Source organism: Daucus carota, chromosome 3, assembly GCF_001625215.2.
Source record: "Daucus carota subsp. sativus chromosome 3, DH1 v3.0, whole genome shotgun sequence".
Taxonomy (NCBI): domain Eukaryota; kingdom Viridiplantae; phylum Streptophyta; class Magnoliopsida; order Apiales; family Apiaceae; genus Daucus; species Daucus carota.
Window position 1 is genome coordinate 58,441,767 of NC_030383.2, and position 17,811 is coordinate 58,459,577.

The 17,811-nt window shown below is 35.9% G+C and overlaps 5 protein-coding genes across 5 annotated transcripts; 1 reads left to right on the forward strand and 4 right to left on the reverse strand.

Moving 5' to 3' along the window:
- Window positions 1-98: 98 nt before the first annotated feature.
- Window positions 99-1,849, reverse strand: LOC108213535 (very-long-chain 3-oxoacyl-CoA reductase-like protein At1g24470). The gene is made up of 3 exons (XM_017385339.2): window positions 1,077-1,849; window positions 932-1,001; window positions 99-516 (listed from the first exon to the last, which is right to left on the reverse strand). Exons 1-3 carry the CDS (start codon window positions 1,712-1,714, stop codon window positions 268-270), a joined length of 957 nt encoding a protein of 318 aa, XP_017240828.1. The 5' UTR covers window positions 1,715-1,849; the 3' UTR covers window positions 99-267.
- Window positions 1,850-5,115: 3,266 nt separating this feature from the next.
- On the reverse strand, window positions 5,116-6,318 carry LOC108211180 (E3 ubiquitin-protein ligase RDUF1-like). Its single transcript, XM_017382706.2, has one exon. It carries the CDS (start codon window positions 6,254-6,256, stop codon window positions 5,237-5,239), a length of 1,020 nt encoding a protein of 339 aa, XP_017238195.1. The 5' UTR covers window positions 6,257-6,318; the 3' UTR covers window positions 5,116-5,236.
- Window positions 6,319-7,785: 1,467 nt separating this feature from the next.
- Window positions 7,786-10,568, forward strand: LOC108210532 (hsp70 nucleotide exchange factor FES1). Its single transcript, XM_017381860.2, has 6 exons — window positions 7,786-8,068; window positions 8,808-8,950; window positions 9,049-9,099; window positions 9,263-9,484; window positions 9,602-9,704; window positions 9,892-10,568. The coding sequence occupies exons 1-6, from the start codon at window positions 7,983-7,985 to the stop codon at window positions 10,412-10,414; spliced, it is 1,128 nt and encodes a 375-aa protein (XP_017237349.1). The 5' UTR covers window positions 7,786-7,982; the 3' UTR covers window positions 10,415-10,568.
- Window positions 10,569-10,652: 84 nt separating this feature from the next.
- LOC108210533 (thaumatin-like protein) lies at window positions 10,653-11,876 on the reverse strand. The gene is made up of 2 exons (XM_017381861.2): window positions 11,717-11,876; window positions 10,653-11,615 (listed from the first exon to the last, which is right to left on the reverse strand). The coding sequence occupies exons 1-2, from the start codon at window positions 11,778-11,780 to the stop codon at window positions 10,942-10,944; spliced, it is 738 nt and encodes a 245-aa protein (XP_017237350.1). The 5' UTR covers window positions 11,781-11,876; the 3' UTR covers window positions 10,653-10,941.
- A 2,125-nt stretch (window positions 11,877-14,001) lies between these two features.
- LOC108211561 (uncharacterized) lies at window positions 14,002-17,416 on the reverse strand. Its single transcript, XM_017383194.2, has 8 exons — window positions 17,263-17,416; window positions 16,918-16,973; window positions 15,886-16,029; window positions 15,093-15,166; window positions 14,946-15,000; window positions 14,814-14,876; window positions 14,564-14,691; window positions 14,002-14,368 (listed from the first exon to the last, which is right to left on the reverse strand). Exons 1-8 carry the CDS (start codon window positions 17,318-17,320, stop codon window positions 14,287-14,289), a joined length of 660 nt encoding a protein of 219 aa, XP_017238683.1. The 5' UTR covers window positions 17,321-17,416; the 3' UTR covers window positions 14,002-14,286.
- Window positions 17,417-17,811: the final 395 nt, after the last annotated feature.

Genomic DNA, 17,811 nt, shown 5'->3' on the forward strand with positions numbered 1-17,811 from the left:
TCTAGGGTCCTGTTCTACCTCATAGCACTGGCAAATTTTAGACCTGCTTTTAACGCTAGAATTACTACCCTCTGGTATTCTCAATTGAGAAAGTGAGAAATATAGGCATGTCAGCCTGTTAAATGCATGAGCTTTATGTTTGCATAAATATATTCTGACTTCCATCTGCATAACATTTATCACTTACTCAAGTACATAAAAATATAAAATTGTTCATCACTTATTTGGAGAAACATAATGTGCATACAGAAAAACAGAAGTGCATAATCATGTGTTATGCAGAGATGATCTCCGGTGAATGCCAACGGATAAGCGCCAGTTGTCTAGCACGAAATCAGGCAGCAGGGAGGCGAAAAACCATTGGACTGCGTGTGACCAGTAAGGGGTGCACCTGATTTCGTAACCAATGCATTTTACAGCAGCTTCTGCATAATTGTCTGCTGAGGGGATGAACATTGACGCTCTCTTTATGCCTGCTACATTTTCTGTCATTTTTGTCGAGACGTATAATGGTACCTGCACTTGATGCAATTATTCAGTACCAGAGTGGCAGAGTGTCTTATCATCCGAATCCAGTTTCAAATGAAATTATAAATATTAAGGTAATGTTTGTCTGAAAGGTTATAATCCTCAGAAAAGGGTTATAATCTCGTAGGATTATATTGCATCACTTTTTTTTTATTCATTTCGGTGAATTATAATTATTTTTTTCTACGAGGTATTATAATCTCATGAAAATAAACTAAAATAATGACTGAAATATAAATTCATGGATTATAATCCTCTACATTTGAGATAAACAAAGTAGATAATCCGGGATTATAATCTCTTCAAACAAACATGGCCGGGCTTATCTTCTGATTCGTGATTATAAATATTTATGAGTACGATTGCATGTAAAAAAATAAACTGATACAGAGGACACGGAGACCTGGCATTGAACATCTATCCCATAATGTTTATACTCCACATATAAAGATCTAGACAGCTGATCAATGTACCTGCATATATCAAGTAAGAGCATCTTAATCAATCGAAGTTTAGTGATCGTTTCAGATAAATTGATCGAGGCTTACGCTTTAGTAGCTGCATAGATCGCATACAGAGGATGAGAAGGCACGACGACAGAAGCAGCAGAGCCGATATTAACAATAGCGCCTCTTCTCCTCTTAATCATCCCTTTAACAACTGCTCTAGTCACCAAAGTTGTTCCTCTCAAATTCACATTCACTAAATTCATCCACTCTTCCTCTTTCACTTCATGAAAATACATTGCCTCATGGTACGTTACCCCAACGTTATTAATCAGAACACCGATCTCCAACCCTCTAATAGCCTCTTCCATTTGCCTCACTGCTGCAACAACGTCTCTCGAGAAATCTACAACCAAGTTCTTGACCTGTATGTTTGGGTTTTCAGCTAAAAGCTCTCTGGAAACTTGCTCTAGTTTGCTGAGGTTTCGACTAACTAGCACCAGGTTTAGGCCTTTTCGGGCTAGTTCGAAGGCCATGGCTTTGCCTATGCCATCGGTGGAGCCTGTAACAAGAGCCCATGAGCCGTAACATTTCTTGAGGACTTTTGGAGGTCTGAAAAATGTTATGAAGATCCAGTTGAGGAAATAAAATGATTTTTTCAGGAGAATGAAAATGGCTAGATAGCAAAGAACAATTACATATAATGGCTGTGGTTGTTCTAAGCTATCCAAAAGCACCATGTTTTCGAGTTTGATGCTTTCAACTTTTGTAGTAGTGATTCTCAGTGAAGGAGTTGATGAAGCTATGAATATACAGAAAATTCATCTGTTAGCAATAAAACTTGAAAAGTGTCCACATTTCCTACCTCAAATAATGATCTAAATATTGCACCGAACGGACAACACTTTATGTTAAAAAAAACATAACATGCCAAATCTAAATACACCTCATTGAAGTTCACTAAAATTTTTGGTGAGTATTTATAACTTTTGGTGAGGATTTGATCATGTCTTGAAAAGTTTTTTATGCTAATCCTGTGAATGTGTGCCCTAATGATACTTCTGAGAATCTTGTTTCTTCTGACAATTAAGTAATTGGCAGCTCTAAATTTATAGTCTAGGTTCTGATATCTGTTCTCTCTTTTCCATTGTTTATAAATTATTCTCCATGAAGTCGTCAATTCAAGATACTAGTATTGAATATGAACATTCTTGCTTAATGGTTCCACACTTAAATTTTGTAAACATTATATAGTATGCAAAATTTCAAAAGTTCAGTACAGTATTACAAACTATGTTATTCATACACTTAGTTCAGCATTCCAGGACCAGGAACACATACAATCCAAGCCCGAGATATTTACTGAATGCATGAAATACGGTACATTGAAATTTTCATACATATTAAAAATTAAAATTAAGCAATTAATTGTTGGGCTTGGCTCATACTAGGACCAAATATTATTCTCTCTTTTTGAATAAAACGTACTTGCATTAATTACTAAATAATATCATAATTAAGTACACGAGTGCAGGTGGAGTAACATGTCCCTTGAGTCTGACATAGAATAGACAGTTTTTGCTAACAAATACATCACACTAGTCACATACTTATAAATAAACTTAACTAGTAAAGTGATTTATTTGATCCATTAGCTGAACACAGTCCAGCACAATAGACAATAGTGCCAAAATACGCTTCTCCTGCATTACCATTGCATGCATTCTCCAGCAATTTGAAATCTGTTTGAAAGATACAATGGCTAAGTTGAAGATCTTTTACCCAAATGGGAGCCTCTTCAAACTTATAGTCCCCGCTCCCCGTGGTTGCCCAGCTCCATCAATTCTCCTACAGTGAGTCTCGAATCACATGTCCCACACCAATGCTCCCATCCTGAAAAATTGCAGCATATACATTCACTATTACCCATCCCTCTGGTGCTTTCTCCCATCTTCTTGCACCAACACTTCCTTGGGAGCTACTATTCTGCCCACGATCTTGTGCTTCCTGCTAGTCATTCAGTAAATTGGTAGCTGCAGCTCATACCCCAAAAACAAAACCATTTGCTTACCAATTAACACTGCAAATGCCGTATCATGTGAAGAAGCTTGTATCAGATGTTGTAACCCTGTACCTACCCATACTGTCCTTGCGAAATCGCATAAGAAGAGTGCATGATTATCACTCTCTGAGCCACTGTGACACCGTGGACATCGCATTTCAACACCGATAAAGTTCTGAGCAAGAGCTTCCACAGTAGGGAGACAACCTGCACAGACAGACCTCCAAAAAATGTGTAATAAAAGATAAATGTGATATCACAAAGCAAATGGATTATAAAAGAAATAAATTATAGATTGGTACAAATTTACAATCTTTAACCGCAAATAAGAAAGTGCTCCATCGTGTCCCTAAATTGTAGCTAATTATGAGTTAGTTGTGTACATGTACGTGTGCCAATATTTACCCCATAGTTAAAATTAAAGAACTGTAACAACAAACGTAAGATTGTAGTACTCTGTTCTCCGGTGTTTATCACATTTTAACCGAAGAAAGAAATTTAAGATTGATGAATGAAAATTCCAGGAGGGTGCTGATGGATAAAAATGAATCCAAGAGCACGCCTTTAAGTTCCATATTTTGTTTAACAGACAAATCGAAGCTCAAGGAGACCGAAAAGAAAGAAGATTGTTTTATTCTTGATTATGTCCCAGACGACTTTCTGCACCAGTTTTCTATTTCCAACAATAACACAAATGAAGTCTCCATTGTTGCTGAAAAAGGCGAGGTGTTTATCAAGTTCCAATTTTATCTCTTGTTCACTAGCTATTGTATTTGTATGTCTCCATTTTTGAATTGATTTTTATTGTTCGAAGTCAAAAGTCCTAGGATGAGTCGTATAATGTAGGATTAAAGTTTTCAATAACAATAGAAGGCGGCATTGAGAATGGGTTAATGAGTCTAAATGAAATTTTAGGACGTAGTTAGGGAATGATTTACCCAGTCATGAGATTCTCATTTCAAGCGGCTACATTTCTAATTCAAAAACTAACATATCTGATTAAGGTTCTGATTCCCGGGTTATTAATCATAAACTCAACGCCCCGTTTAATATAAGAGTATTGTGTTTCTTAATTGTGGCATTTCTACTTATTTAGGTGGCTTGCAGAGATTTTCCTCATTCAAGGCATAACTGTGCCAGGTATCCATTCAGTAAGACCAACCACGAAAGCTACTGTCAACTGGTAATCGTGATTTTGTTAGTGCTTTAATGTCTTGGAATTTATACTATATTGGACGGATTGTTGGGTATTCTGTTACTGATATTATTTCTGCGCTTTCTCTTTATTTTTGTGATTTCTTTGATTGTAGTGCTACTGTTTCGTCTGCGATAGAGTGGCTCCTTGCAGAATGTGGACAGAATGGCATTGTCATGCTACAAATAATGAAATTTGGAAGTCGTATAAGCAATTAAGGAGGGAAATTATGCGATTAAGGAGGGAAGTTAGGCGATTAAGACGAGAGCTAATGGAGCTAAAAGAGGTTAATAGGGATTTGGATTAATGAATCTTCAGTGTTGTGGAAGAAAACTATGCACTCGTGGAAGCTTCATACGAGATACATAAAATTTTCAAATATCAGTTACATCCTTTGTATTTTACACTTCTGGGTTATTTCAAGTACCAATCATTTAGCTGTTGTTATATATGGATATATGGATGACATTCTGTTGGTTTGATGGTTGTTATATTTGACACAGCTGGAATTTCATTAGTAAATCTTTTTGCATGTCCAGAATGTGTGTTCCTGGGAAAGACCACATATATGCATGGTCCCAACTCCCATCTACTCATCCAAGCCAAACTATTCTGTGGTTATCTTGAGATTACTGCAACATCCACATCACTGCATTGGTGTCAATGTGTCATCTTGTGGTTCCATGAGCTGTCTTTACAAATCTCAGTACAGGCGGAAACATCCAAGACACAAGTTCAATAGGCCAGCAAGAAAAAACCAGGAACAAGTTGCAATGTACATCAAAAATCCAGAACTTAATTATAGCTTTGTTCATAGTGTACTACTAATCTGGTTTTCTTTAATCTGACAAAGGCCTAATCTTCTGGTGATAGAGATACTGGAATTGAATTGAACTTAAAACTTTTGGGGATAACATATAAAGGGATAACATCTTTGCATATCAACATGTAATCATAAACTTCAAATATAAACTACAATGGCTAAACACTATCAAATCCTAAATCTCAGGCATTAAGCGCAGTCCTTCTCCGGCTGTTGATCCTCGACACCTCCTCATCGAAACCAATTTCCATATTCAACTGCGTCGAAGAAGAACTTCTAGACCTGCCAAAGAATGACATGATATTGTGAAATGCATTACTAATCCCCCTCCCTCTCCTCCTACTTCCGCTTCTCGACCAAATCACCCTCCTCTGGCTGCTACCATCGACATCAACCACATCATCTGTTACATTATAATCATCAGGCACCTCATTCTCACCTATCTCCCTGCCACCATTAAACCTCCCAACCGCATACCCCCCACGCGGCAATCTCCATATAATCAGTCCCATTGACTCCTCTCCAGCCGCCAATCCATCCATATCCGCTACCTCACTAGGCAATTCATGGCGACAGACAGGACAAGAGTTCCGCGTCTCAAGCCAAGGCAAAATGCAGTCAGAATGATACAGATGCTTGCAAGGTAATTCACGCGCCTTACTATTAGCCTCAAAAGGCTCAGTGCAAACTGCACAATGCGACTCACTCGTGACGTGTTCCAAATTAATGTCAATTGTTGGTAAGGCCTCAACTGCAGCCTTAGAAGCCGGAGGATGACTAACTCTTATCGTATCGAAATGAATAAAATGTTCAAGAATCCGATCGAACCCCGGTCCCATAATCAACTCCGACATGCCAGGGACTAATCCTCTGAGACCCAGACCCGATCCATCATCATACAACAACTCATAAGTCCCTGTTTCCTCTGTTCTCCGCATCACAATAAACGGATAAAAAAGCGGCCTAAAACCCGTACTGGCTATATTTTGTCGAACCTCTGCACTAAATTCCGCTGCATGGCTCTCAACCGCGACACGATGATGATGATGGCGATGACGACGACGACGTTGATGCCTTCGGTGCTCCCGATTAATCTCCTCAACAAAACCTCCACCGCATTCTCCGCAAACAACACTATCATCCTCAACTCTCACAAAAGAATTACAACTATGACACCAATGCGAAGGCTCCGCAGAATCCATAGCAAGCTCAAAAACCAAACCAAATTTTTGTTAACGAATGTGAATGAAAATATGATAAATTTAATCCCGAAAAGTCTAGTTATATACGTGCATGTCAAGTCAAATAAAGCGAAAACGTGTGGGGGGCGATAACGACATCTTCATGTGCGTGACCGTGAGAAATTCGTCATACAAGTTTGAACGTAAAATTATAACACCTTCCAGGAAGGTAAGAGCGGGTGTGAAAATGATTGAAATCTTTATTTTATTGTGAATATCGGTTACGGACACATGATTTATTTAGAGTAAGTCTAAATAATGGTACGTTTGATTATTCATTATTGCTGTTATTTGATGTAGGTGTAGTTTTATTGTATGATTGGTGTACTCCGCGTCATGCAGATTTTTTAATTTTTGGGTATGAAGACCGTCGAAACTTCTTTTACTCGGTTAAGTTAATCGTTGGTTTGCCATGTATAACACGTTCTTGTCACCGTACTCTGCGACAAGATATATTAATTTTTAAAGTGGATGTTTATTTTCAAAAAAAGTGGGTGTTGTTTCGGAAATAAATGATGGTATTATTATTATTATTATTATTTTTAAGTTTTTACGTAGCATTTAGAACACATATCTTAAATTCTTATCAATTATTTGTGATCTTTTTATACTTGTTCTGTTTTCAAATATTTGACACTTGGCTTTTTGACAAAGAATTCTGAGATCATTGATCATATAATTAGTATTATTGTTTTTATAATTTTCATTTCCTAAATAAATATATAAAACTTATATTTTAATTCATAATAAAATAAAAAATACTGATTCTCACTATACGGGCAATGTACTTGAAAATGTGTGATAAAAAGTCAAATATCAAAATTTTCAAATATTTCAATATTCGAAAACATAGATTTTTTTACTAAATGAGACACGCTAGCAATACAAATTATAAATATAATTAACTATTAATGTCATGATATAAATTATGAAAAAATTCATAAAGTTCTAATATTCAATCAATCAATATACTTATATAAAGGAGAAGCGGGGGGCGTGTAGGTGGCGCCTCTCACATTGCTCCGTTCTATTTTTCTAATTTTCTGAAATTTTTGGATGAAAATTATCAAAAATTAGAACTACCTTTTTTAGTTTCGGATATATTAGAAGTAAGTTTCAGAATCTGATTTTGTTTCAGATTATTTATGGGATATAGTAACTTGAAAGTTTTAATCTGATTTTGTTAAAAAATTTGTTTCAGATTAATTGATATGGTATATATCTTGGCATAAATTAATCTGATTCTGTTTCAGGTTATTTATGGAATATAATAAATTGCAAGTATTAATCTGATTTTGTTTCAGATTATTTATGGAATATAGTATGTTGCAAGTTTTTTAATCTGATTCCATTTAAGATTATTTAATTATGGAAAAAAGTAGCACACAAGTCTCTCTACACCTATAAATACCCCTGTAGGTTGTAGGGTTTTGGATCATCTAAACTCAAGATAAAACCGGAAAGTAAAAAACCCAGTAGGGTTTTAAAGTGGTCAAGGTTTTGTATAACCCCAAACAAGCTCTAGATTGTTCCAGAATCATCCACCACATTCCCCCAATTGATAACAGTAACATCAACACCATCTCCCTCTCTCTATATATTGTATAAACAAACTTCACAACACCACCAATTTAAATTGCTATATAAATTAAATTCGAATTAAAGTACAATATAATCAGGATTTATAATGGCTAAAGAAGGACCTAATTGGGATGGTTTGCTCAAGTGGAGTCTTGCTAATTCTGATGGAACAAAACCCACTCGTAATCTCAGGTATTTTTGTCTTATTATTGTGTAATTTCTATGTTTTTATATTTGAATCTTGGTTTTTTTTATTCTTGGTGATAAAGTTTGGATTTTTTTATATTTGCTTAATGTTTTTGCAAGTTGGTGAGAAATATGGGATCATTTGATGATTTCTTGGGGTTTTGTTTGATGGGTTTTTTTGATTTTGGTATAAAGATTGGAACTTTAGTTGTGATTTTTGGTTTGGTTATAGTTGTTCTGATCAGGGAATTGTGGGTTTTGTGTTTGCTTATTGGTTTAGTAGGATTTTGAAAGTTAATACTTAATGGGATACTGAGTGGTGCCATTTTAGGAGATTGGGTTGGTATTTTGCTAATTATGAAAGTTAATAGGCTAATAACTGGTGTTCAAATATAAAGATGAGTCTTTTGGTGGATTTGTGGGGGTGAAATTGAGACTCTGGGTGGAGTTTTCAATTCGAAATTTTTCTGTGTTGTGTCATTTGATTGTAGTATGTTATAGGGATTTTGTAGAATGCGAATTTTTTCATAGCGGGGTAAAAGGTGGTTGATCGAGTTTACATTTGAACTGGATAAAATATAAGTTGGTAAGTGTTATCTTATTGTAAACTGTGGTATTTTGGTTTAAGATGTGTCTCAATGTCAACTTTTGTCATGAATTAGCAGCAATGTGATGGAGTAATATTTATTTAATCTTTAGAAGGATGATTGTTAAATTTTGGATTGAATTTTTATGCAATGTGTAGTGAGGAGGATAGAAAATGGTTCATGGAGGCAATGCAAGCTCAAACCATAGATGTTGTGAAAAGAATGAAGGAGATAACTCTTGTTATGCAAACACCAGAAGAAGTCCTGCAGGAGCATGGAGTGACCCCCACTGATATCGAAGGTACAAATATTCAGCACCAGAGGAAATAATATAATGTAAACAGTATCACTTATGGTCTAGATATTAATATTTGGATTTTGGGTCTTGATTGTTTGCAGATATGTTAGATGAGTTGCAAGAGCATGTTGAGGCAATTGACATGGCCAATGGTGAGTGTCTTTTGAACTTTTTCCGCACTTAGCTACCCATTATATTGAATTGCAGAATTGATAACTTTTGACTTTTGTAACTCACTGTATGGAACCAATGTTATATTTAAAATTGTATTCAACACTTCACTGAAAATTTTGAGTGGTTATGACAATCTGCCAGATCTTCACTCGATTGGTGGTTTGGGCCCATTGCTCAATTATCTAAGGAACTCTCATGCTGCTATTCGAGCAAAAGCTGCTGATGTAGTGTCTACCATTGTTCAGAATAATCCGAAGAGCCAGCAATTGGTCATGGAAGCCAATGGATTAGAACCTCTTCTCTCTAATTTCAGTTCAGATCCTGATATTACTGTTCGTACACAAGCACTTGGGGCCATTTCATGTGAGTATTTTACTGTAATAATGTGTTCTATAATGTGAATTAACTGTCCTATTGCTTACTATTGGTGCTCTTCTGAATAAATTGTCGTTCTTTTGTGTTTTTTGTTGCAACATTCAGCCTTAATCCGAAACAACAGACCTGGAGTTGCAGCATTTCGCCTTGCAAATGGTTATGCATCTCTCAGAGATGCATTGAGTTCTGACAGTGTCAGATTTCAGAGGTATCTTTGGCAATCATTCACTTAAGAATTTGAACATATAATTCTACCTTATGTTATCTGTATCTACTGCATCTGAAACAATCGTTTCAGTACACTTACTAATGTTGAACTAGGACAAATATAACCTGTCTATTTAAGTGCTGCATTGTTCTATGTAGTAGCTAATATGAAATGAACACTGTTTCAGGAAAGCCCTCAGCTTGATTCAATATCTTATGCAAGAGAACTATGCTGACTCCAATGTAATTACTGAGTTGGGATTTCCTCGTACTATGATGCACCTGGCCTCCAGCGAAGATGCTCAAGTACGAGAAGCCGCACTTAGTGGCCTCCTGGAGCTTGCCAAACACAAGACTGATGAAAGTGGTAGTAGTATGAGTGATGATGATACTAAACTTAAGCAGATTTTACAAGATCGCATCAAAAGTATTAGCTTGATGTCACCTGAAGATCTTGGTGCTGCAAAAGAAGAGAGGCAACTTGTGGACTCCCTTTGGAGTGCTTATTTTAATGAGCCATCATCTCTTCGGCAGAAGGGGCTTCTTGTCCTCCCTGGAGAAGATGCACAAGCGCCAGATGTTGCCAGCAAACATTTTGAACCGGCTCTTCGAGCTTGGGCTGCTAATTCACTAGCTGGTGTTACTGGTTCTAGTTCTGAAAAGAAAGAGGCTCCGTTGTTATTGGGTCTGGGTCCTCCGTCTGGAAATTAATGTATGCAGTAGCTCACACTTGTGTACTAAAATGATATCCATTCGAGTTTGTGTTTGGTCAATTTTATGTGCTACTCTATTTCATCTTCAGAAATCCCCTCTTATGTTTTGCTAGTGAAATTACTAATTAAATCAGATTTATTATGGTTTATAACTTTAGTTCCTTTAAACAAACTTGCTTGTGAAGATGTTGATCTAAAGTTGTTTGCAGATGGGCTTATTTATATCTGGGTTGGGCTTTGGACCAGCAATTATGCATTATATTAAGGTATTTTCATGCCTTCTGTTCTGTAGCATGAAAAATGACATGAACATAATAACAATTACTACTACTTAAGACAACCCTACTCAAACTAAACTTGCAGCTTACTATAACACAAGAGGTTACATAATTTTACAAACAAGTTAAGATCTATATAGAACCAAATTACACACTACTTGAACCACTATGATCTCATATAGCCTCAGTTTACATCCAAAACATGGCTGGCTCAAACTGTGACTTTAGTTTCTGCACAAGACACAGCTCATTTGGGAGGGCAGAAAGTAATAACATACCGCGAAGCTCTGCATTTGTTAAGGCTAGAAGAATCATCGAAAGCATAACTATATGCTTTCGGGCAGATAGCCTTGAACAAATGCGCGAAAAGAGTGGGCTTGCAAGTTTTCGGATTAGCATACTCCCCTGTGCAACAATACTTAGGAGACCCCATGGCTAAACACGCACTTTTACACCCCACAACTTTGCCATTAACCTTGACTTCCAATGCTGAGGGACAACATATGTTCAAGTCTACCTCACACGCCGCCCTGCCACAACCAATGCCACCACCGACAGGTGCCATTGAGATCGGCAAGTTGAAGCCGTCAACTAGACTGACATCATAAAAATGCAAGGGGGACACGGAGGATCCAAGTGTCATTTCTACAACCGTTGCTGGTGGAACACCTCCCATGCCTTGACAGTGTAACAGGCCAGCGCAATCACCAGTGTCACAAGAACCTTTTCCATTTAGATCAAATCGACAACCTTGCCTAGCCCAAAGGCGCCCAGACCATTTATCAGGCACATCCATAACCACTTCCTGCCCACTGCTCAGAACAAAACCACCATTATTCGGACTAGGATGCCCTGCACCGCCTTGAGTTCCAGGCCATATTGTTTCTTTGCAATTGTTCACAAGTATCAGCTGAGATCCCTCTGCATCCAAAACAATGTCTTAGTCAGATAACCGATGAAAAGATACAATTTTCTATAAAATACAAAATAGAAGTTTTTCTGCAGATAAATGTCAGCTGTACCTGTTGCAACTAGAGAAATGCATATCATAGCAAATAAAATAGAAAAAATACATGAAAGTGTCATCGTTGCAGACTCGATGCTTGTATTGCAGTGAGTTCTGGAGAAAGGAAAGCTTGTTAGGTTTTATAGAGAGAAAAACAGTGTCATTAGCCATTGTAATGCTCTCTGCTTTATGATCAATTCAATCTTTTGCACTTTCACTTTTATGACAAACAAAGAGCATATATGCATTGCTTCGGACGTTGGGTTTTGTCAATCTACTATTTAAACATAGGAACACATCTGCATATGCATCTTAAAAAATTCTGTCCATCAAGTGCATTCTGATTCGAAATCAATCTGGTAAAATTTACGAATCACAGTCCGAATTATCTAGAACGAAGCAAAGTTCGTCGTAAACAAGATTCTGGTTTACATGCTAACAAGACTTTGTAGATATCAGTATGCAAAATTACTGGAGCATTCACTCCATAGATATGCAAAAACTTTAGTTCTTGAAAAGATAACTTAAGTGAGAATAGTATGGCGTTTCTCATTATAGTGTTTCTTATTTTATTCATAAAGAAAACGCCATATCTTATACTACTCAGAACATAATCATTTACGCTTCTTTTGCATCCTAGTGGGATGATGCGATGCTATTCTTTCTCATCAAATATTCTTCTGCAAACTGCATGCATGTTTGAGGAATCAAATGGTTGATAACATTACAGTACATGGTCACTCGATTTACATGATGTTGGGTCTAGCACGATGGTCTACATCAGGAATTTATTTCTAAGAAATTCCGTAAAAAATAACTATATTACTGGTATACAAGTGACATATTTCTAGAAATTACCGGGAACTAGAAATTAAACCAAAAGAAGAAGAAAAAAACAGGAACTCACTTTACAAATTATTTTGCACTTCATTTCTACTGAATGATTCAAATCTTTTGACACACGCTCATTCATCTGAGTCATCTCACCTTCTGGCATCTTCTTTCTCTCTTTTTTTAAGTGCCTTATGGGCCAACACCTCAACCGCATGCCCTCGATTTTAGAAATCAAAAACCTCAACCGCAACCTCATCCTCGGTTTCGGTTTCGGTTCCAAAACCTCGGATTCGGTTTCTATCGGTTCGGTTTCGGTTATAAAACCGCATGAAAGAAAAAAAGAAAAATTATACATAAATAATTAAACTTAACTTATAATTATGCATCCATCCGAAGTTTAAACATAGAAAACATAAAAATTCATAAGTCTACATAGGTATTAATACAAATTTAGTTCAATCACGCTATTGCATGTTGCCTGCTAGGTAGAACATTCTGTGAACCAGCACTAGCACTAAATCAAGTTACAGGCAATAAACAAATCCAGAAGTCTTGCTAGTGTATTGTAAACCTCATCAAATGCTATTTAAAATGTGTATGTTTAGTCAGGAGACTCAGGATGGAGTAGAAGGAAGTCTCTTTCTAGAGTAAAGGACTAGCAGAGAAATAAAATATAAAGCATTAGGATCACTAGCAAAGAAAGAGAATTTACGTGCAAAAAAAGAAGCAACTAAAAAATAAAATAGCAAATAAGAAGAAACAGAAGCAGGCAAGCAGCATATCAAGAGCCCAAACTACTAGCACAGACCCAAGTCCTAATCCCAGAAACTCTAGATTTCTAGTAGATATATATATAAGTTTGTATTTTTAAAATATAAATAATACTATAAATATTATAAATATAAAATATTATATAAATATTATAATTATTTTAAAAATCGGATCGGTTCGGTTTTTTCCGGATCGGTTCCTAGCTATAACCGGAACCGCATAATCGGTTTCGGGTTCGGTTTTAAAATTTTCGGTTTCGGGTTCGGTTTTATACGGTTCGGATTCTAGCGGTTTTTGGTGGTTTCGGTTTCGGATTTATTCGGTTTTTTTGCTCACCCCTGTATGCAGCTATGCTATTAAAGCGAACAAGCTTAATCCATACTGTGATTTGGGATGTTGGAAAAGTGCAAGTTTCAGATATAATATTGAATTTTTTTTAAAATTTTTTTTTGGTGTGTGGTTTAACATTTTTAATAGTGGCCAAAGTGTATCCTGCTTTAACAGCATATCAATTATCTTCTTGAAAATCTTCTTCAGCCATGTAAAATGTTTAGAGCTCTTAATGAACATCACTTCTGGCTTGATACAACTTGATCTACAGCAAGGTTTCTTGGATTAAGCTTTCTACTGAGCTTCACAGATTCTACTCATTTTAGGGTATGTATAACCAGTTACCTAGTGTACAAGTCAGGTAACTGACAAGAAAGCATCTTCAAATCAAAGGAAAAACTAGTTTTTTGTTTTGGTTGCATTCTAATGCACTTCTCTTATCTACACATAAAACAGACATTTGATAGTATTTCACATGCAGTGCATTTATACAAAGTGAACTGTTTGCTTGGTCCTAATATATTAAAATTTAAGTCTACTCTGAGACTGTTACCCCTTGTCATTGCTAAGTGAATAATGCGGTTTTCAAGCCAGTGGGGTTAAGGTGCTCCAGCGGCCAGCCAGTCTTCATGCCAACTGCACAGCACTATTTCATTGCAATTCGTATGATGGAAAGCTGAAACCTGTTCTATCCTCATATTTAGCTGATTGCAATTCAAGTTTCTGAAATGGGCTGCAAAAATGTTTCAAATGCAAATATATCAGGTAATGGGAGTAACAGTAAGTGTATCAAAATCATATAAAGTCCCGTGGGCTGTGTCAACCTCAAACATGTGACAATAATTTTACTTCAGGAAAAACCAGTATCTGAAAGATGCATAGTACAGAACATAAACTTAATCACAGACTTGAAGAGGAGACAAATAACCTGCTGTTTGGATCATAATAAAAGCCATTAACTGATCCATCACTACATGAGAAGCACACATAATAAAAACCAGCTATAGTCAATCCACAGTCAGTTCCAACATTCACAAAGTACTGCTCTTTCCATCTCTGCACATAAAGTCGAAATAGCTTCTATGAATTTGATTTAGAAATTAGAAGGCCCATTTGACGATATATATAGAATCATGTGGCTTAAAAAAAACAATTAGAATTGAGTTGTAGTAGATTACCATAAATATGTATGGATAATTACTCAAGTTCAATGATTTCCCACCATCGACCTCCACTTGGTCCTAGAAAGAGTATTTAAATTTATGAAGAGAAATGTCAGGTGGAGTTCCTAATATATTTTAAGTACATACCAGAAGGGATGAAAATGATGGGAACTTGGTCCAGTGCTGTATGTCAACTTCAGATCTGGAAATGGGTCAATAAGAATTTATACAGGAACCAGAAGACAGAGAAAACTATTCAGCATTGCAAAAGTTAGACTGTGAGTTAAACCGTACGTTGCTTTCCATTTATTAGTGAAGAAGGTATAGTTCTTGGTATCAACGATCTCCCCCTCCCAGAATGTGACTACCTAATATTAAAAACAATCAATAAATTAATTGCTTCAAGATACAGAGGAGATAATTCCAAAGCCAATAAGTATCCATCCAAATTCTCAGCTCTATACGTAATGATGTTCAACGTGTCCTAGTAACAGTTTTGGGTTCAACAGTTAAACAGAACCATAAAATACAAAATAATTAACTGATTTATTTATACTTGTAATCTCTATCTCCACCAGTCAATTCAATTCAAGAAGTATAGTTTTTAACTTTAATCTTTTGATAACCAAATTTAGAAGATAGTTTAGGCAACAAAAAAGTTAATAAACATCACAAGCTAATCCATGGTTTTTGCCAGATCGTAAAAGGTAAATCCATTACAAGTCCTGCATATTCTAATTGGCTTCCAAAAAATTACATAATTACATGCACACAAAATAGTTGGTATATGTGAAGTGAACATGCAATAGAATGTGAAACACATTATGAGCAATGTGAGAAGCACATTGTATCATTCACTTCATTTTAGCCTCAAGTAGCTGCTAATAAATTTCATCATTTTATCCTTAAGTAGCTGCTTAGAAATTTCAGCATTTTATCCTTAAGTAGCTGCTTAGAAATTTCATCTTTCAGATGTGCAAATCAAGTATCTTTTGCATAGACAAAGGCTTCATATACACGTATAGGATTTAACACAATCAAAATCATTTACATGCTTCTCATCCTGATAGAAACCAAATCTCCTTACCGGTGTGTCTGCCATCGGAACATTAAGAGCTTCCATAGTGCCACAAAGATAGCCATGCTCTAAATCACAACCTTGGATTCGTACATTGACTCTCCATGCTTCATCCTTCTGTGGACTAGATACATTCTGGGTCCCAGAGAAAGCCTTTGAAATTGACGTAGTGAACAAATTAATACTAAAGGAAGACAGGCTGAAAGGTTTTAAGCATAGCTTCATAACATTTTAACGTTATTCACTACAAAGAACAAAAAAAAATAACGAAGAAACATAAACATGACTACATGAGAGATGCCTGTTGAAACACCCCCAACTACTAAACAGCCATTTCATATATTTAATTAGTAATTAATCAAATTAATTGTAATCAATAATAAACATGTTAGTTAAGCATATTCTGAAATCCGAGAAAAAATCATTGGCTTTTTCAATAATCTGAGCCGTGAAACAGATTCAACAAAACACAGAAACAAATCCACTATCTGTTTTCTGTCAAGCAATATGTGGTGTAACTCCCAACATAGCAGTAAAAAAAGGACATGTAGGTGGATCGAATCATCAAGTTCCCATTAAAATAGGATCCACAAAAGGAAAACCACTTGACATTCGTTGGTTATTAGTGGCATCCCAAAAACGTTTAGAGATAAGCGGCTCAAATTTGTCGTTGTGACGACTGAATTTTAATTTTTCGTGAACTATTTTACGTACCTAGTAAGCACTTCATTTATTAATGTCAAAACATTTGGTATAAAAATAACAGAGGATATATTTTCTTATCTCATATTTTTTCCGAAAAAGATCGTGGACATTGTGTAATGCTTACTCTCAAATTTTACGCTTAGACAGTAGTAATATACTTTGTTTCTCTATTAATCTTTAGATTCCACTTTATTGATCCTGGGCGTAATCCTCGACTTACAGATCCCCCTCTATTCTACTACTAATGTAATATACTAGCCGGGGTAAAGTTTCGCAGTTCAATAAATCTCCCACTTCAACAAACACAGAAAGGAAGAAAAAGGGTTCAAGAATCACCTGTCCAACACCTAGAAGTGTACAAGCTGGAGGCGATTTGTGCTCAACATCCACACCTTAAACAATCATCACAGAAACGAGTTATCCATAACCAAACTTAAACATCTCGAAAACAAAATTCGTGTAGCTAACAGATACACAAATGAAACCCTAGAATCAACACAACTCATTGCTCATATACCATAAAAAAACACAACAAGGACATAAACTTACAAAGCAATTGATCAAAGTGTTGAGTGTGGGACTAAAAGTAATCTATGTAAGAAAAACATGGATCAAACATTGTACACACGTGGGTTTGTATGTATATGTAAGAAAATTAAAGGGGGGTTTTAAATTTATTACCAGAGCTAGAAGCAGAAGCGGGGGATGTAGGAGAAGCGTCCACCACTCTCACCGGCATTTCTCTTTGATTTTCTGGATTTCTTGCCTATAGGCCTATTCTGCTAAGTGGCAAAGGTCTTTCATTAATTTCAGATACCCGAATCGCTATTGATTTTTTAAATAACAGACCGACCGGATCCGATTTAATTATTGGTCTGTGAAAGTTTATTGTTACAGACATGTCTAACTCGTATCATCCGTCAAAAAAAAAAAAAAAACTCGTATCGGAATTTTCAATTGTTGAAAGAAATATTGGGGTTTTTTTATAACTATCTAAATACAAAATTGTTTTTGCAAAAATATTATATATTTTTTAAATATTTTGCAAAAATACCATACTTTCTAAAATGTTTGTGAAAATACTGTTTGCAACTCATTGCAACTATATGCAACCATACCTTGTAACCAGATGCAACCATACTTACAACTTCTGCGGGACCAATTAACAAAAGTTGCATCTAGTTGCAGACCATATTTTTTGCAAATATTATTTAAAAAGTCAATATTTTT